At 43.9% G+C, this 21,012-nt stretch overlaps 1 protein-coding gene across 1 annotated transcript in view; it reads right to left on the bottom strand.

Moving 5' to 3' along the window:
• topbp1 (DNA topoisomerase II binding protein 1) overlaps positions 1–21,012 on the bottom strand; it is a 162,914-nt gene that overhangs the window by 15,068 nt on the left and 126,834 nt on the right. The window contains exons 22-26 of the mRNA XM_067999941.1: positions 19,472–19,605; positions 16,045–16,156; positions 6,281–6,444; positions 2,954–3,094; positions 1,627–1,719 (exon numbers count right to left, since the gene is read on the bottom strand). Coding sequence (XP_067856042.1) covers positions 1,627–1,719; positions 2,954–3,094; positions 6,281–6,444; positions 16,045–16,156; positions 19,472–19,605 — 644 coding nt within the window. The remainder of the gene's footprint in view (positions 1–1,626; positions 1,720–2,953; positions 3,095–6,280; positions 6,445–16,044; positions 16,157–19,471; positions 19,606–21,012) is intronic.

The raw sequence follows: 21,012 nt of genomic DNA, 5'->3' as shown, positions 1-21,012 counted from the left end.
CTTCCAATGCATCTTCCAATCATCCTTAGATACAGGGGTGATGCCAGAGGACTGGAGAATTGCAAATGTTACACCCTTGTTCAAAAAAGGGTGTAAGGATAAACCCAGCAACTATAGACCAGTCAGTATAACCTCGGTGGTGGGGAAACTTTTGGAAACGATAATCCGGGACAAAATTAACAGTCATTTGGACAAGCGTGGATTAATTAAGGTGAACCATTAACGGATTTGTCAAAGGCAAATTATGTTTAACTAAGTTGACTGAGTTTTTTGATGAGGTAACAAAGCAGGTTGATGAGGGCAATGTGGTTGATGTGGTGTAGATGGACTTCCGAAAGGCTATTGATAAAATGCCACATAATAGGCTTGTCAGCAAAGGTGAAGCCCATGGAATAAAAGGGGCAGTGGCAACATTGATACGAAATTGGCTAAGTGACAGGAAACAGAGGGGAGTGGTGAACGGTTGTTTTTCAGACTGGAGGGAGGTGTACAGTGGTGTTCCCGAGGGGTCGGTACTGGGACCATTGTTTTTTTTGATATATATTAATGAGTTGGACTTGGGTGTATAGGGCACAATTTCAACATCTGCAGATGAAACAAAACTTGGAAGGGTAGTGAACAGCGAGGAGGATAGTGATAGAGTTCAAGATGACATAGAGAGGCTGGTGGAATGGGCGGATACGTGGCAGGCGAATTTAGTGCAGAAAAGTGTGAAGTGATACATCTTGGTAGGAAAAGCGACGAGAAACAATATAAACTAAAGGGCACAACTCTAAAAGGGGTGCAGGAACAGAGAGATCTGGGGGTATATGTGCACAGATCGTTGAAGGTGGCAGGGCAGGTTGAGAAAGTGGTTAAAAAAGCATACGGGATCCTGGGCTTTATAAATAGAGGCATAGAGTACAAAAGCAAGGAAGTCATGATGAACCTTTATAAAACACTGGTTCAGCCACAATTGGAATATTGTGTCCAGTTCTGGGCACCGCACTTTAGGAAAGATGTGAAGGCCTTAGAGAGGGTGCAGAAGAGATTTACTAGAACGATTCCAGGGATGAGGGACTTCAGTTACGTCACAGACTGGAGAAGCTGGGGTTATTCTCCTTAGAGCAGAGAAGGTTGAGAGGAGATTTGATGGAGGTATTCAAAATAATGAAGGGTTAGACAGAGTAGATAGAGAGAAACTGTTCCCTTTGGCGGAAGGGTCAAGAACCAGTGGGCATAGATTTAAGGTGATTGGCAAAAGAACCAAAAGCGACATGAGGAAAAACTTTTTTTTTACACAGCGAGTGGTTAGGATCTGGAATGCACTGCCCGAGGGGGTGGTGAGGCAGATTCAATCATGGCCTTCAAAAGGGAACTGGATAAGTACTTGAAAGGAAAGAATTTGCAGGGCTACGGGGAAAGGGCGGGGGGAGTGGGACTAGCTGGATTGCTCTTGCAGAGAGCCAGCACAGACTCGATGGGCTGACTGGCCTCCTTCCATGCTGTAACCTTTCTATGATTCTATGTAAGGTGCAACATCATGGACTTGTGCCAGATGCAAGCCTTTTATATATTTGGACAGATTATACACACAAACGATGCAAGACATTTGGAAACTATCGGAACCACTATAAAATAACTTACCTTGGCTCCACCTGAAAGCAGAAGTCGCCTGAAACCTGCCTCCTTGGTATGATCAACATTTAAAATGACTTTCCAACCACTAAATGCACCAATCTGCAGAGACAAGACAGATGTCATCTAGACAAATACTATGTATATTCTGAATTCCTCTCCCTTAAATAAAAAAATAAAGATGTAGTGTTTCTCATTCTGCAAGGTCACTTTAACAAGTTATTGTTGCTTCAAAAGATTGCACGGAAAGCTTGGGAACACTTTTTAATAATGCAGTGAAACCTGTATAAATGGACTCTCCCAAAAAACGGACACCTGCAAAAAACACTTATTGAGAGACCCAAATAACTTACATGGAAGTTAAAATCACTTTGACTGAGTCTTCCCAGGTTCACATGGTAGCTTTGGGTTCAGACAACAGAAGATATGCATCTTTTCAAGTGGGCTTCTACAGTGTTCCTGCTAAGTGGCAGTGTGAGATGGAGTGGGACAGCAGCAGAGAATTCCAATTAACATCCACCTATCAACTGAGCTTGGCTGAGTCAGAAGACCCACTCCAGGGTTTCAGCACATATTCGAGGCTGACACTTCCGTGCTCTAATAAGGGAGTACTGCATTGCTTATGAAATGTTAAACCGAAGCTCCGTCTGCTGGTTTCAGTGGTTTAGGTGGGAATCCCATGGCACGATTGAAAGAGCAGGGAGTTCTAGTATAACAGTCAGCATTCATCCTTCATTCAACACTACAGAAGCAGATTAAACGGCCATTTATCTTATTTGCTGTTTGTAGCACCTGCCGTGCACAAAATGTTTGCTGTGTTTTCTTACAAAAACAGTGACAGCACTTCGAAGAGTGATTCATTGTATGTGAAGTGCTTTGGCTTCTGAGGCCTGTGACATGGTGCTGTATAAATGTAAGCTTGTTATCTCTTTCAAAAGGCTACCTTCTTCATGGACATGATCTGACGCTGAGCTTACACTCCTCCAAAATCACTTACAAGCTTTGTTGGTACTTTTAATCTTGTAAGAGTTGCTTACATTTGTAAGATGTTCCACAAAAAAGAAAACTCCATCAACTTCCTTACCAAATCACGCAAAAAGCCTGAAATTCTTAACCACTCAAAGTGACACCTAGAGTGTCTGGGACATCAAATGGCAGCTGGTGTAACTGTCCATCTGCCTCGGCAATGTTGTCCACATTGGCCTCGTTCCTGGTAATAGCCCCCACCAGATTTTCTTGCATTGGTGCACCCAAGTGATCTGGTATGTCCAGGCAAAGGACCAAGCAAACCTACCTAGATATTGGCAAAATTGAGCACAGCTCGTCATGTCAGTACCTCGGCACTAGCATTGTTTTGTCTCATCACCCCCAGCTTCTTTCTCCATCTCATGGCTGCCACTGCAAGTTTCTTCTGTTGTACACTAATTCCAGGCAGCACATCTAGGATGAAACTGCTGCCCCATTCATAGTTTTCCTCCTGAAAAAGAAAGGAATTATGAGTGTGCAGATTCTTCCTTTGAAGATCAGCACCAGAATACTGCGTGGTGCTCTAAATCCAACTTACCATCTGGCTAGTATAGTCATCACAGTGAGGTACGAGGTTTCACTTAAATCAAAGCACGAAACTGTTCAACTGTACCGTATCAGCATGACTGGTCTATTTTCCAACTGTTTGCCTTGGTCCAAGTATAAGTTTATTGAACTGCTTGTACTGGAATTTGTTTCATATGTTACACTCTTTTCTGTGGATTAATTGAGAATCTATCGTGTAAATTATAATAGTTGCATTCCTTGCTTTGTAATAAAGTGGAATCGGACATCTCAATGCAATTATAAATTGCAATTAGATGATCTGAATATGCCTATACTAAAAGTTTTGGCTGTGTGGATGTAGCACTGTAACATCAAGCACAATACTACTACAGCACTAATAGTAACACCAAGCATAATACTGTAATACTACGACTGTGATACTATCTAATACTGTGGCATTACAGCATGACACTTCCTATAATATGTTCACTAACACTGCAACAATTAACACTAATTGTAATGCTGTGATGTACTGAAACACTACCTAACACTATACTGGAATCAAAAGTAAAGGCAGAAAAGTACAGCTGGCGTATAGGATATAATCCAAGCCTCCAGATAATGTCACCAAAGTGTAACAAAGAGATGGGGACGACAGATGAAACCCTGGGTACACTGATTGTGACAGAAACCATTGGAAGATGTGTAACACTGCTGTTGAGAGAATGGTGGACTGCCAGAGAGATGTTGGAGCATGACCAATATCGTCAAAGGCAGCAGAGAGATCGAGAAGGATGCGAAGGGACAGCAAGCCACATATTTCATAAAGTTATTTGTGCCTTTGACCAGAGTAGGACAAGGGGTGGCAAGAGGAGAAGATTAGGAAATTAGGGCCCAGGCCAACAGTTACTTTGCGCGTATAGTAGAGCAGGAGTGGAAACAACCGAATTAGAACATATTCAAAAATAATGAAAAAGGAAACAAGACCCCACAAAGTATTTCTGCTTACAAGTTTTCCTAGTGTAGCCCAGACTCTGATAATACACTCCTGGAGTTAAGCAGAGTGATCTTGCCGTTGATGATTTTGGGTGATATATGACCATCCTTGCAAGCCTTGAAGTTATGATTGGTGGAAAAACAATGAAGGCCCAGGTTGTGACCATCCATAGTTGGAAAGCCCCGTGACAGTGACAAATCCTCAATACTGTAACACAGATTGAGCACTGTTCTAAAAATAATAGCCAGCTCCTCACACGAGGAAGGTCACCGAGGCACAGCAATGAACTGAGAGACACAAGAGACTTTTAATGAGGGGAGGTCTGATGCAATGAGTTGTGTCTTTACCCAGCAATTCTTCCGCTGCCGAATGACATCAAAGTAAAATACATTGTACAGTGTTGTTAACAAGGAACCTCTATAAGCTTTACCTGACATTTTATTACTGTAAGAAATAAATAATTTTCTGGAACTAAGAAACCTTTCATTCTACGAGGGATTTTCGGAGATTTGAAATTCAAATGCAATCTAGGAAAGTAATTATATGTCAGGCCCAAGAATAGAAAATTCTTACGCCATATAAAAGAGGCTTTGTATACGAAGAGCTCAGTGCTCGCAATGAAACTACATCTTGCAGTATGACCTTTATGAGAATAAGGAACTTTAGGGTGGGGACTGAAGGGTGCACTGGATTAGGGCACTGTCCTTTCACTTCTTGAACTTAGTTTCAATCCAGCCCAGACTGATGGGATGATGGTGCCCTCTCTCCTTGCCAGCTATATGGCTGTTATATGAAATGAACCCAGTTACCTGAGTATGGGTTCACAGTGCTGAATTGGTTACAATTCAGCACAAATTGGCAGCCACACTAAGGTCATTGTAAGGAGTGGGAAAATTGCAAAAGTGTTCATAGTTCTGAGTAAAGGGAGTTTTATTTTCTATTTGACTTTGCTATTCCCCATCTGGCAGTGCTTTTTTCTGACACTGGATGCCCAAAATGTATAAGTTTTGTTCCATTCCCCAGCACCAAACTAAAGCCTTACAAGGAAACAAAATCAGCTATAAAAGCAGCACATTGTTTGGTGGAATTTAAGATTCCAAGCAGGTGGATTTTAATGATCAGATTTTGAAGGCTTGCTAATCAGCACAGTATGGTCTCCCACCATGTTAGCAGGCTGCAGCTGGCTGCTTACTATATGCATGCCAATAAGGGCAGGCTCATGAATCTAGCTTGGCAGAACTAAAAAAAGCATTGAAAGAATGGATGTCGCAGAGTAAAACTAAACAAGGTGTGGCAAGATTTTTCACTTTGCATCTTGAGCTTCAAGAACATAGTATTTTCTGGGAATCACGAACAAGTATAAGAATAATTCACCTGACCCTTTCTAGAGCTTGGCCATCAGGCAGGGAGGGGTTCGTCTCTGTGAAGTGCCAGATCAAGCCTATAAGACAAATCTGGAGGAGGATGGAGAATGTTTTTGGCACTAAGAGCTAACCAGTGGGTCTACCTGGAGCTGTATTGCTGCATTCTTGGAAATCAGGATAATAAAAGGGAATGCAGTGCAAGCATAATACTGGGAACATGTCAAGAACCTGAGCCAGTACACTGGCAATTTATTCTGTGAACACGGTATGTTTAAGCAGGTTTGAGGAGAACGTGTTACGGCCAGATGGAAGTATGGATCTTAGGTCCATAGTCACAGACCAGTGTCCTGGACAAATGACCTGAAGAACAGGCAGCGACTAAGAAGCAGAATTAAAACCTTTTGCTTTCTTGGCCTGAGAGAGCTTTCTCCCAAAATAAAAAAAATCAAACAGACTTAACATGACTGAGGCTGTGATTTGGGCTGGCAACAAATAGGACTGATGCTGGCCAAAAAGTACAAAATATTGTACAGAAAGAGAGGGAACATAGTAGGAAAGAGGTCTTAACATCCAAACTTTATGGGCAAAAATATATATTACAGGGCCATCAGTTTCACACATCTCTCATATAGATTAGGCTGGTGATATACAAAGGAATGTAAATGAAACAGAATGCAAATTTTGTAAATAACACCGTTTATATCTGAAAGACACAAAGCAGTTCTTATGCATCGGTTTTGATTGAGACAGTTTGCTGGGAATACATAACCTGGATAAATTTGGCATCAGCTCTGCACGCCTCCAGATAGGACCGATGAAGAACCCACTTTCCAGCTGCCATAGAAGCCAAGTATTTTTCATTACGCAATGGCTGCCCGACAATGATGTGTGTACAGGAAGGGTCAAAGCACTGTCTGTCCAGTACCACTGCACCTAAAAAAGAAATTCCACACTTTTCTTGAAAAATGGTCAAATCATTGACCTCGAAGGCCTATATACTGCTAATGACAGACAATATTTTAGGTTCATCTTTTTACAACACAGAATTTCCAGTTACAGCACAGAAATATTTTGTCTGGATTGGGTTTTCTGTACCGAAGGTTTTCCAGTCCGATGTTTTATAAAGCGCGGAAACAAACCTTGATGTCCTCTTTAAATACTCGTTTGTCGGCCTATACTTAATGTCAGCAATTTACGTGGGCTTCCAATTGTTTGATTCCGAGACATCCATTCACACAACCCTAATCAGTAATGCCCACACGATACCCATCTCTCACCTTTTTCTAATTCGAATCAATTATCTCAAACAGGAGTTTATTAAGAATCGGTTAACTCAGACTTATTCGACTTTCTTCCATAAATGAACCTGTGCTGGGTGCAAAAGGGTTCAAGGCTTCAATTTCCTCAGCAGGTTCCCCTGGACTATCACTGCTCCAGGGCCCCACCAATGCTGCGATTTCCCAGTCAGCCTTACGAGGGGCGGAATCTCTGCCCCTCCCTCATAAAGCCAATGACATCACGGGGTGGCCCCTCCCTCGCTGGGAGTTCCCGCTTCCCTGTCCAAGTCAGGATTGGCATAGGGCTGGGTAGCCAGTACACAGAGTGTTATGAGGCATACCGGCCCTCCTGATGGGCAGAAATAGGCCCCATTGTGGTGAGTGGGTGCAGCGGTTTAGACTCCCCAAAGTAACGTGTGTTTTAAAAAATATTCATTGCGGGGGTCCCTTGCATGGGGGACCAAAGAGGAGATGGCTGGAGTCTCGGAGTGTGCTTGGGCAATCTCCCCCAACCCCCCAAGGTAGCCAGGCACTGGATTTTCTGGCTGCATGCTGGCTCTAGAGGTGTGCCTGTAGTGACCTCCTCTAGCTCTACAACCCTCCGAGATCTCTGTGCTCCTTTCCAGTCCCTTGACATCTCCATCCCCCACCATGACGGCCTGCGGGCCCTCCGCTTCTTCCTTGAACGGGGGCCCAACCAGTCCCCATCCACCACCACTCTCCTCCGCCTGGCTGAACTTGTTCTTACACTGAACAACTTCTCCTTTGACTCCACTCACTGCCTCCAAATAAAAGGTGTTGCTATGAGAACTTGTAAGGGTCCCAGCTATGCCAGCCTTTTTGTGGGATGGGTGGAACGTTCTTTGTTCTAGTCCTACTCAGGTCCCTCCCTCACCTCTTTTTCCATTACATTGATGACTGTATCAATGCTGCTTCCTGCTCTCATCAACTTTGCTCCCAATTTCCACCCTTCCCTCACCTTCACATGGTCCATCTCCGACTCTTCCCTTCCCTTCCTCGACTTCTCTATCTCCATTTCTGGGGATTGGCTGTCAACCAATATCTATTATAATCCCACCGACTCCCACAGCTACCTTGATTACACTTCCTCCCACCCCACTTCCTGTAAGGACTCTATTCCCTTCTCCCAGTTTCTCCGTTTCCGTCACATCTGTTCTGACGATACCACCTTCCACACCAGTGCTTCCAATATGTCTTCCTTTTTCCTCAACCGAGGATTCCCCTCCACTGTAGTTGACAGGGCCCTCGACCATGTCCAACCCATTTCCCACACTTCTGCCCTCACCCCTTCCCCTCCCTCCCAGAACCATGATGGGGTCCCCCTTGTCCTCACCTTCTATCCCACCAGCCTCCACGTTCAACGTATCATCCTCCACCATTTCCACCACCTCCAGCACGATCCCACCAACAAACACATCTTCCCCTCCCCTCCCCTTTCAGCATTCCGAAGGGACCGCTCCCTCCGCGACATCCTGGTCCACTCTCCCATCACCCCCAACACCCGCTCTCCTCCCCACGGCACCTTCCCGTGCGAGCACAGGAGATACAACACCTGCCCTTTCACCTCCTCCCTTCCCACTGTCCAGGGCCCCAAACACTCCTTTCAGGTGAAACAGCAGTTCACTTGTACTTTTCAATTTAGTAAACTGTATTTGCTGTTCACGGTGCAGTCTCCCCTACATTGGGGAGACCAAACACAGACTGGGTGATCACGTTGTTGAACACCTCCACTCAGTCCGCAAGCGTGACCCTGACCTTACAGTCGCTTGCCATTTTAATTCCCTGTCTCACTGCCACTCTGACCTCGGCCTCCTACACTGTTCCAATGAAGCTCAACAGAAGCTCGAGGAACAGCACCTCATCTTTCGTTTCGGCAATTTACAACCTTCCAGACTCAACATTGATTTCAACAACTTCAGACCATAACCACTGCTCCCATTTTTTCGGACAGCAGGTGCTGGTAATGGTTCTGCTGTTGCCATTCAGTTACTCCAGGCCCATCTTTTGTTTCTTAACCTAGAATCATAGAAAAGTCATAGCACGGAAGGAGGCCATTCGGCCCATCTCGTCCGCGCCGGTTCTATGCAAGAGCAATCCAGCTAGTCCCACTCCCCCCGCCCTTTCCCCGTAGCCCTGCAATTTCTTTCCTTTCAAGTACTTATCCAGTTCCCTTTTGAAAGCCATGATTGAATCTGCCTCCACCACTCCCTCGGGCAGTAGATTCCAGATCCTAACCACTCGCTGTGTAAAAAGGTTTTCCCTCATGTCACCTTTGGTTCTTTTGCCAATCACCTTAAATCTATGTCCTCTGGTCCTTGACCCTTCTGCCAATAGGAACAGTTTCTCTCTATCTATTCTGTCTAGACACTTCATGATTTTGAATACCTCTATCAAATCTCCTCTCACTCTTCTCTGTTCCAAGGAGAACAACCCCAGCTTCTCCAGTCTATCCACATAACAAAAGTCCCTCATCCCCGGAATCATTCTAGTAAATCTCTTCTGCACCCTTTCTAAGGCCTTCACATCTTTCCTGAAATGCAGTGCCCAGAACTGGACACAATACTCCAGTTGTGGCTGAACCAGTGTTTTATAAAGGTTCATCATGACTTCAATACTTTTGCACTCGATGTCTCTATTTATAAAGCCCAGGATCCCGTATGCTTTTTTAACCGCTTTCTCAACCTGCCCTGCCATCTTCAACGATTTATGCACATATACCCCCAGATCTCTCTGTTCCTGTGCCCCTTTTAGAGTTGTGCCCTTTAGTTTATATTGCCTCTCCTCATTCTTCCTGCCAAAGTGTATCACTTCGCTTTTCTCTACGTTAAATTTCATCTGCCATGTGTCCGCCCATGCCACCAACCTGTCTATATCCTCTTGAAGTCTATCACTATCCTCCTCACTGTTTACTACCCTTCCAAGTTTTGTGTCATCTGCAAATTTGGAAATTGTGCCCTGTACACCCAAGTCCAAGTCATTAATACATATCAAAAAAAGCAGTGGTCCCAGCACCGACCCCTGGGGAACATCACTGTACACCTCCCTTCAGTCCAAAAAACAACCGTTCACCACTACTCTCTGTTTCCTGCCTCTTACCCAATTCTGTATCCATCTTGCTACTGCCCCCTTTATTCCATGGGCCGCAATCTTTATGATAAGCTTACCGTGCGGCACTTTATCAAACGTCTTTTGAAAGACAATATACACCACATCAACTGCATTGCCCTCATCTACCCTCTCTGTTACCTCATCAAAAAACTCTACTGGGTTAGTTAAACATGATTTGCCTTTAACAAATCCATGCTGGCTTTACTTTATCAATCCACCCTCGTCCAAGTGACCGTTAATTCTGTCCTGGATTATCGTTTCTAAAAGTTTCCCCACCACTGAGGTTAAACTGACTGGTCTATAGTTGCTGGGTTTATCCTTACACTCTATTTTGAACAAGGGTGTAACATTTGCAATTCTCCAATCCTCTGGCACCACCCCCATATCTACGGATATTTGGAAGATTATGGCCAGTACCTCTGTGATTTCCATCCTTATTTCCCTCAGCAACCTAGGATGCATCCCATCTGAACTGGGTGATTTATCTACTTTAAGTACAGCCAGCCTTTCAAGTGCCTGTTCTTTATCAATTTTTAGCCCACTCAGTATCTCAAAAGCCAGCACAGATTTGGTAAAGACAGATGTAAAGTACTGACCCCTGGAGAACATCACTGTACACCTCCCTCCAGTCTGAAAAAGAACCGTTCACCACTACTGTCTGTTTCCTGCCCCTTACCCAATTCTGTATCTATGTTGCTACTGCCCTCTTTCGGCCATCCCCTCTGCCTCCATGAGTAGATCTCCTTTATGGTCCCTAACTGGCCTCACGCCTCCTCTTACTACCCGTTTACTGTTTACATGCCTGTCCCATTATCAGCCTCCTTGTCTTGCACCATCATCCCCTCTGTCATTTAATCACTCTTGTCCTCTATCCTATCACAGACCTTCCCTTTTGTTCTTTCCTCCCCTCCCTCCCCCACCCTTTCCCTGGCTCTGTATTTGCTTAAAAACTTTAACCTCTTCCAATTCAGATGAAAGGTCTTCGACCTGAAACGTTAACTGTTTCTTTCTCCACAGATGCTGCCTCACTTGCTGAGCTTTTCCAGCATTTTCTGTTTCTATTTCTAATTCTGGCCTCTTGCTTATCCCCGATTTTAATTGCTCCATCATTGGTGGCCGTGACTTCAGTTGTCTGGGCCCTAAGCTCTAGAATTCCCTCCCTAAACCTCTCCGCCTCTCTATCCTCCTTTAAGACTCTCCTTAAAACCCACCTCTTTGACCACCCGTCCTAATATCTTGCAGAATGGGTGTGTAATTGGCAAATGAATTTCGATATAGATAAGTGTGAGGTGGTACACTTTGGTAGGAAGAATGAGGAGGCCACAGACTGCTTGGAAAATAAGAGTCTAAATGGGGTACAGGAGCAGAGGGATCTGGGGGTACAGATACACAAATCACTAAAAGTAGCGACACAGGTTAATAAGGCCATTAACCTGGGGTTCATTTCTAGAGGGATAGAATTGAAAAGCTGGGAAGTTATGTTAAACTTGTATCGAACCTTGGTTAGACCACACTTGGAGTACTGTGCATAGTTCTGGTCTCCATATTACAAAAAGGCACTGGAGAAGGTACAAAAAAGATGTATTAGGATGATACCAGAACTGAGAGGTTGTCCTTATCAGGGAAGGCTGAACAGGCTGGAGCTCTTTTCTCTAGAAAAGAGAAGGCTGAGGGGTGACCAGATAGAGGTCTTTAAGATTATGAAAGGGTTTGATAGGGTAGATGTAGAGAAGATGTTTCCACTTGCAGGGGAGACCAGAACTAGGGGCCATAAATATAAGATAGTCACTAATAAATCCAATAGGGAATTCAGGAGAAACTTCTTTATCTAGAGAGTGGTGAGAATGTGGAACTCGTTACACAAGGAGTAGTTGAGACGAATAGAATAGATGCATTTAAGGGGAGGCAAATAAACACACGAGGGAGAAAGGAATAGAAGGACATGTTGATGGGGTTAGATGAAGTAGGGAGGGAGGAGGCTCGTGTGGAGCATAAACACTGGCATGGACCTGTTGGGCCGAATGGCCTGTTTCTGTGCTGTACATTCTATGTATGTAATTCTACGTAATAGCTCCTTATGTGGCTCGGTGTCAAATTTTGTTTGATAACGCTTCTGTTGTTTTACTACGTTAAAGGCGCTATATAAATGCAGTTGTTGTTGTAGGGGCACGTGTGCCCACTGGCCCCGTGTAAATGAAATGCCCTCCTGCTGACCCCGCAAACTCCCGTAGGGTCAGTGCTAGAGGGGCCCCGGCGGGCATGATCTCGATGGCTACGTCAGGGCTGTAGCCTGTGGGTTTTGGAGCCTTTATTTAATGAAACAACCAGTATAGAAGTGCCTCTCTCAAGGTCAAAACGCCTGCTAACACTCACTGTCACAATATGAAGAATGACCACTTTGGCGAGGTCCTGGAGAACTGCTGGCATCCCAGCATTAGTCTGTAACACTTTATCGTGCTCCTCATGGATATCAATCTGAATAAGAGGAAGGGATGTTTTTTGGAGCCTTTTGATGGCAGGGAATTAGGGAGCAAGGCAAAGTGGCTCTGGAAACGAACTCTGAAGGACAAGGGTGCAATGACTGAATGGCCACCCTTCTCTGTGGAGCGGAAGGACATGGAGCAAGTAGTAATCTGCAGTCTGAGGAGTGGAGGATGCAGGTAGGCTCATACGGCTGGAGAACATCACTCAGATAGGGTTCAGCAAGGCCGTGGAGGAATCTGAAGATGCAGATCCTGAGGTCAATTTACTGGGGCACAAGGAACCAGAGGAGCTTGGGAAGGAAAGGAGTATTGGACAGAACAGAGGTCACAAAATGTTGGATTAGCTGGACTGTGGAGTTGGGAAGGCAAGTGAGGAGACCATTTGGGAAGTCAATCCTTGACGCGATAAAGATTTGGATTAGAGTTTTGGTAGCTGTGAGGCAGAGAAAGGGTGGAAGCAGTCAATACTTGAAGAATACAGCTGAGGGATGAACAGGACGCCAAGGTTATGCAGTTGGAACTAGAGATTGTTGGTCCTAGCAGAAAATGAAAAGGAGGGCTCCAGTTTTGCAGACATTGAACTGAATTTCAACTAATTCAGGACTTGATGGTAAGCAGGCAGCTATAAAGTATAGTAAAAGCCTTGGAGACAATGGCAGTTGTGGAGAGGGACAGTTGGGTGTCATCTGCGTCCACGTGCAAGCTCATCCCATGTTTAGAAGTGGTATTGCCAAGGGATAGTGGGGATAGTTAACAGGTGGGGAATGTAGATCTGGGACACCACAAAGGTGAACATGCATGTAGTGACTACACGGGGGCAAATAGAGCTGGAACCTTACTGCAGAGTTAGACTGCGGAGGAGAGGTGCTGGAGGAGAAGGGAATGGTCAACAGTGTCGAAGGCAGTAGAGAGGTCAAAGAGGAGGAGAATGGAAAGCAAGCCATTGCTGCAGCCACGACATGATGTAGCTTATAACGGGTCAGAAACTGGATTAGCAGGATTTGATGCGCTTGTTGACGGATGGTAATGATTCATTCAAGAATCTTGGAGAGAAAGGGTCAGTTGGAGGTAAATTGGTAGTGAGAGGAAATCAAGAGTGGGCTTTTTAAGAAGGTTGGTAATGGAAGTTTTGAAACAGGTAGGGACAGCACCAGAAGATGGAGGGATGATACTGGATAAATCAGCCAAGAAGGAGAGGTTGAGTAACCAAAAGCTGAGGCAAGAATGGATTAAGAAGTCAATCAACACTGACTCAGTGAGGGCAAAGGCAGGATATTTCAGTATGAGGATTTTGAAGGAGCGGTGGAAAGAAGGGATAGTGAACAGATGTTCAAATGTGGAGAAAGTGCTGGAGAAGTATGGGGATAGGCCAAGGTGAGACCTGGAGATGAGCACTTTGCATCTGCCTTAACAAAAGAAGAGGATGTTGCCAATGTTACGGTAAAGAAGGAGGGTGGAGAAATTGGATAGGATAAAAATAGATAAAGAGGAGGTACGTAAAAGGTTGGCAGCGCTCAAAGTAGAAATGTTACCCGGTCTAGGTTATTGAGGAACGTAAGGGTGGAAATTGCGGGGGCTCTGGCCACAATCTTCCAATCCTCCTTAGGTATGGGTGCGGTGCCAGAGGACTGGAGGATTGAAAATGTTATACCCCTGTTCAAAAAAGGGGAGAGGGATAAACCAGGTAACTACAGACCAGTCAGCCTAACGTCGACGATGGGGGAACTTTTGGAGACAATAATCCAGGACTAAATAAATTGTCACTTGGAAGGGTATGGATTAATAAATGACAGCCAGCACAGATAAAGGCAAATCATGTCCGACAAACCTGATTTGAGTTCTTTGATGAAATAACAGAAAGGGTTGATGAGGGTAGTGCGGTTGATGTTGTGTATATGGACTTCCAGAAGGAGTTTGATAAAGTGCCACACAATAGACTTGTTAGTAAAACTGAAGCCCATGGGATTAAAGGGGCAGTGGCTGTGAGGATATGAAATTGGGTAAGGGACAGAAAGCAGAGAGTAGCGGTGAACGGTTGTTTATCAGACTGGAGGGAAGTATACAGTGCTGTCCCCCAGGGGTTGGTATTAGGACTATTAAGAAACTGGACTTGGGTACAGGAGGCAAAATTTCGAAGTTTGCGGGTACACAAAACTTGGAAATGTAGTTAACAGTGAGGAGGATAGTAAAAGACTTCAGGAGGACATAGACAGATGGTGAAATGGGCAGACACATGGCAGATAAAATTTAATGCAGAGAAGTGTGAAGAGAAGCATTTTGGCAGGGAGAATGAGGAGAAGCAATATAAACTAAATGGTACAATTTTAAAGGCGCTGCAGGAACAGATCTTTGAAGATGCCAGGGCAAGTTGTTTAGGCTGTTTAAAAAGCATGAGGGATTCTTGGCTTTATGAACAGAGGCACAGAGTACAAAAGCAAGGAAGCTGTGCTAAACCTTTCTAAATCACTGGTTAGGCCTCAGCTGGAGTATTTTGTCCTTTTCTGGGAACCACACTTTAGGAAGGATGACAAGACCTTGGAGAGGGTGCAGAGGAGATTTACTAGAATGGTACCAGGGATGAGCGACTTCAGTTATGTAGAGAGACTGGAGAAGCTGGGGTTGTTCTCCTTAGAGATTTAGTAGAGGTGTTCAAAATACATAGAGATCATAGAAATTTATAGCACAGAAGGAGGCCATTCGGCCTGTCGTAACCGTGCCAGCTCTTTGAAAGAGTTGTAGAATTTAGTCCGACACCCCAGCTTTTTCCCCATAATTATGCAAATTAGTCCTCTTCAAGTACACGTCCAATTGCCTTTTGAAAGTTTCTATGGAATCTGCTTCCACCGCCCTTTCAGGAAGTGTGTTCCAGATCATAACAACCCTCTGTGTGAAAAAAATTATCCTCATTTCCCTTTAGTTCATTTGCCAATTATTTTAAATCTACGACCTCTGGTTACCGACCCACTTGCCAGAGGAAACTGTTTCTCCCTACTTGCTCTATCAAAACCCCTCGTTATTTTGAACACCTCTATTAAGTCTCACCTTAACCTTCTTTGCTCTAAGAACAATCCCAGCTTCTCCAGTCTCTCCACATAACTGAAGTCCCTCATCCCTGGTATCATCCTGGTAAACCTCCTCTGCACCCTCTCCAAGGCCTTGACATCCTTCCGAAAGTGTGGTGCCCAGAATTGTAAGCAATACTCCAGCGGAAAATTCTGAAAGGTTTTGATAGAGTAGATATGGAGAAGCTGTTTCCACTGGCAGGAGGGGCAGTAGCCAGAGGACACAGATTTAAGATAATTGGCAAAAGAACCAGGGGGGAGATGAGGAGAATTTTTTTTACACCGCAAGTTGTGATGATCTGGAATTCACTGCCTGAAAGGGTGGTGGAAGCAGATTCAATAATAACTTTCAAAAGGCAATTGGATAAATACTTGATGGGAAAAATTTACAAGGCTATGGGGAAAGAGCAGGGGAATGGGATTAATTGTAGCCGGCACAGGCACGATGGGCCGAATGGCCTTCTCTGTGCTGTAAGATTCTATGAATTAGACATAGTGAAGTAGCATTACGAATGCTATGGAGCAAAACGTTTTCTTTTGAAAATGGATAACATAGCACCAATTGTAAGAAAAATACCACACCTAACTCCTCAATAAGATGGCAGTAGTCTATCCGCTCCTGAGGGTTCAATGAGGACAACTGGAATCTGCGCTGAACGAGGACTTCTTTAGCATTACTCTCACCAACAGCAACCTAGAAGTTATAAGCAAAACATCACCCCATTCAGTCACCTGGCCACAATAGATAACTTCAACAGAAACACAGGAAGACATACTTGTTTTACATCTTCCATGGGATTTTCAAATCTTTGGATTGAGATGTCAGAAGAGTTCTCACGGCTTAGGGCTTACTGAGGTTCAGCTTCTATTTTCAACCTCTGCAGCAGTTAAGATTTGCAGATCACACAGGAGAGCAAGGAACAGAAAACGCAGTCGAGAGGGTGGGCAGGGTCAACCGTAGCCACTCTCACATTCCTCCCCCCACCAATAATAGAGTAGCAGTCACAGAAAATTAAAGGGCAGAGGAAATGCTCAGGGAGAAAACACAAAACATTTCTTTTTCCTTTTTGAAAAAAAGGAGATAGGTTACACAATTTCAGATACGATAGATGTCATTCTTCAAATGAAGGTTCGGTTTCAAGTGCCACGGTGGCAAGGCACGACAACGACAAAAATCAGAGGGAAGCACATGTCAGAGAGATTTTATGATGTGGAGATATTATTCTTGGGGTTGGGTGATTTAAAATGCAGTAACATCCTTATGATCAGAGGAATTAAGATGCAGTAATATTCTTGCGGTCGGATGATTTAAGATGCAGTATATCCATACGATTGGAGGATTTAAGATGCAGTGATATTCTTGCCATTGGATGATTTAAGATGCAGTGATATTCTTGCCTTTGGATGATTTAAGATGCAGTAACATTCTTGCCGTTGGATGATTTAAGATGCAGTAACATTCTTGCCGTTGGATGATTTAAGATGCAGTGATATTCTTGCCATTGGATGATTTAAGATGCAGTGATATTCTTGCCTTTGGATGATTTAAGATGCAGTAACATTCTTGCCGTTGGATGATTTAAGACGCAGTAATATTCTTGCCGTTGGATGATTTAAGATGCAGTGATATTCTTGCAGTCAGATGATTTACATGAACTTCAGCCTAATTCTCTGTCTTTCTCTTCCTTTCGGATGTTTCTCCCTCTCTCTCTCTGTCTTGTGTTCTGGCCGTTTGTGTATTCGGTGGTCCTGTAGGTAACACCTCTCTGTCTGAACACTTTGATTGCCTTGACAACGGGCAGTTGGAAAGATTATCTGTAATCACCAGGTATTGTTCTCTGACTATAAATGCGAAATGTTCAAGGAATCCCACTCACTCACCTGACGAAGGAGATAATCTCTGAAAGCTTGTGATTTTCAAATAAAATTGTTGGACTATAACCTGGTGTTGTAAGATTCTTTACAGAGAGATTTTAGACCAGGAATCATGTGTTCTTCCCCGAGCTACTTTTATTCACTCAAGTTAATAGGGGGAGGAAGAAGGGTGGTTAATTAAATATGAATTTCAAGACATCCATTTAACATTAGATTAATGTACACTATTCAATTATTCAAATCATGTTGATCAATATTATTATTTAACTCTGATCAGCTTCATTCACTAAATATCATCCCCATAATTTAACAGGACTGGAATACATCTCCATGGTTTGAAGAAAGCTTCTCTATTTCAGTAGCTTCAATTCATTTTCCTTATTCATTTACTTTATGAGACAAGTCAAAAATATGTTTGAAGGCTAAAGGCTAAAAAGCAAGAAAGGCGAACAGACATACCAAATTAAAACATAAAAAACCTCGATGGACCTTTCGCCACAACAGACCAAAAAAAAAACAAGAGTTACTGTCTGCAGACAAGAGGAGCAAAGTACAGGGAAATGGTGCAGGAAAGGGCTTCTAATGATACTTTAAATCTACTGAACTATGGGGATCGAATGCAATGTCAAGGATAAATGAAACAGCAACTTCAACAACATGTTAAAATTATAAACTATTTAAAGTAGGTTTAGATTCAAAAACATTGGGAATCTAATTACGATGCAATATTATTCTTGGGGTCGGATGATTTAAAATGCAGTAACATCCTTATGATCAGAGGATTTAAGATGCAGTAATATTCTTGCTGTTGGATGATTTAAGATGCAGTAATATTTTTGCCATTGGATGATTTAAGATGCAGTGATATTCTTGTGGTCGGATGATTTAAGATGCAGTAATATTCCTGCCTTTGGATGATTTAAGATGCAGTAATATTCTTGCAGTCGGATGATTTAAGATGCAGTGATATTCCTGCCATTGGATGATTTAAGATGCAGTGATATTTCTGCCATTGGATGATTTAAGATGCAGTGATATTCCTGCCGTTGGATGATTTAAGATGCAGTGATATTCTTGCAGTCGGATGATTTAAGATGCAGTGATATTCCTGCCATTGGATGATTTAAGATGCAGTGATATTTCTGCCATTGGATGATTTAAGATGCAGTGATATTCCTGCCGTTGGATGATTTAAGATGCAGCAATATTCCTGCCGTTGGATGATTTAAGATGCAGTGATATTCCTGCCGTTGGATGATTTAAGATGCAGTGATATTCCTGCCGTTGGATGATTTAAGATGCAGTGATATTTCTGCCATTGGATGATTTAAGATGCAGCAATATTCCTGCCGTTGGATGATTTAAGATGCAGTGATATTCTTGTGGCCGGATGATTTAAGATACAGTAACATTCTTGTGGCCGGATGATTTAAGATACAGTAACATTCTTGTGGCCGGATGATTTAAGATACAGTGATATTCTTGCCGTTGGATGATTTAAGATGCAGTGATATTCTTGTGGCTGGATGATTTAAGATACAGTAACATTCTTGCCGTTGGATGATTTAAGATGCAGTGATATTCCTGCCGTCGGATGATTTAAGATGCAGTGATATTCTTGTGGCCGGATGATTTAAGATGCAGTGATATTCTTGTGGCCGGATGATTTAAGATACAGTGATATTCTTGCAGTCGGATGATTTAAGATGCAGTGATATTCTTGCCGTTGGATGATTTAAGATGCAGTGATATTCTTGCAGTCGGATGATTTAAGATGCAGTGATATTCTTGCCGTTGGATGATTTAAGATGCAGTGATATTCTTGCAGTCGGATGATTTAAGATGCAGTGATATTCTTGCAGTCGGATGATTTAAGATGCAGTGATATTTCTGCCATTGGATGATTTAAGATGCAGTGATATTCTTGCAGTCGGATGATTTAAGATGCAGTGATATTCTTGCAGTCGGATGATTTACATGAACTTCAGCCTAATTCTCCTGTGTCCCCCCCCCCCCCCCCCCCCGCCACCGCTCATCTGGACCCTGCCACCCTGCATCACCTCTTTCCCCCTCAATATAACACATACATACATTTTCTTATTTTGTTACAATAAGCCCCAAATGTTTTCCAGACCTGTTCTTTGGGCTGTGGTGCCACAGGAGGTTTTGCCAGTGGAAATGCTACACTGGGAGCTTGAGGTGTAGGGGTGAGCTGGTCATCCTTTACCGGAACGTCATGGTTTGTTACAGCGAGACACTGTGGAGCATCTGTTATACAAGTAGAATCAATTGCAGAGCTTGTTGTGTGTTAACATAGTAAAAAATGCATGTTACACATAATCACAATCATTTCAGTGTTAGTTTACAAATTGTACATATAACCTCCCTCAGTCTTTGAATACAGTTCAAGTTTTACAATGCATATAAATAATATTCCAAACAAGGGACCCTTTCTGATCATGCGGTCCTCCCTCAAGCCGCATTGCATACAGGACCTTGTTCTGAAACTGTACTTCAGTTCTTTTCAAAAGAAACAAAATTCAAATAATGAGAAAGCAGACACATAAAACAGAGATTGAGCTGAGAGTAGGAATGGAGGAAAACGGTCCTCATTCATTCAAATGCCATACATAAATGCATTATAAAATTGAGCCCATGACTAATATACTGATGTCAACTTGGAAACCTAAAATGTTTGTGACTATAAATTGTTAGATTCATAAAACCTGAAAACTGCCTCACACAGCTATCCAGCAAATAGTTACATACTGGACAATGATGTAGCCATAGCACAATTAGAATGGGTCTTCACTTTTTCTGGTGGATTGAAATTAACTAACGAATATGAGATACATTCCAGTTCTCAATTACAACAATTCTTGTAAATGAGTTTACTGGCTCCTCGATTGCTCAGCAAATTTAACCAGTGAGTAGCTGAGTCTTGTCCAGGCTGGTGCCAGTGACGGTATCATTGCCCAGGCTGGTGGTAGAGGTGGTATCATTGCCCAGGCTGGTGGTAGAGGTGGTACCATTGCCCAGGCTGGTGCCAGTGGCGGTATCATTGCCCAGGCTGGTGCCAGTGGCGGTATCATTGCCCAGGCTGGTGGTAGAGGTGGTATCATTGCCCAGGCTGGTGGTAGAGGTGGTATCATTGCCCAGGCTGGTGGTAGAGGTGGTATCATTGCCCAGGCTGGTGGTAGAGGTGGTATCATTGCCCAGGCTGGTGCCAGTGGCGGTATCATTGCCCAGGCTGGTGGTAGAGGTGGTATCATTGCCCAGGCTGGTGGTAGAGGTGGTATCATTGCCCAGGCTGGTGGTAGAGGCGGTACCATTGCCCAGGCTGGTGGTAGAGGTGGTATCATTGCCCAGGCTGGTGCCAGTGGCGGTATCATTGCCCAGGCTGGTGGTAGAGGTGGTACCATTGCCCAGGCTGGTGCCAGTGGCGGTATCACTGCCCAGGCTGGTGGTAGAGGTGGTATCATTGCCCAGGCTGGTGGTAGAGGCGGTACCATTGCCCAGGCTGGTGGTAGAGGTGGTACCGTTGCCCAGGCTGGTGGTAGAGGCGGTATCATTGCCCAGGCTGGTGGTAGAGGTGGTACCATTGCCCAGGCTGGTGCCAGTGGCGGTATCATTGCCCAGGCTGGTGCCAGTGGCGGTATCATTGCCCAGGCTGGT

The sequence above is a fragment of the Heptranchias perlo genome, chromosome 2 (genome assembly GCF_035084215.1).
Source record: "Heptranchias perlo isolate sHepPer1 chromosome 2, sHepPer1.hap1, whole genome shotgun sequence".
In the NCBI taxonomy this organism is placed as follows: domain Eukaryota; kingdom Metazoa; phylum Chordata; class Chondrichthyes; order Hexanchiformes; family Hexanchidae; genus Heptranchias; species Heptranchias perlo.
Note: the sequence above shows the minus strand (reverse complement) of the source record. Positions and strands in the feature narration are given on the sequence as shown.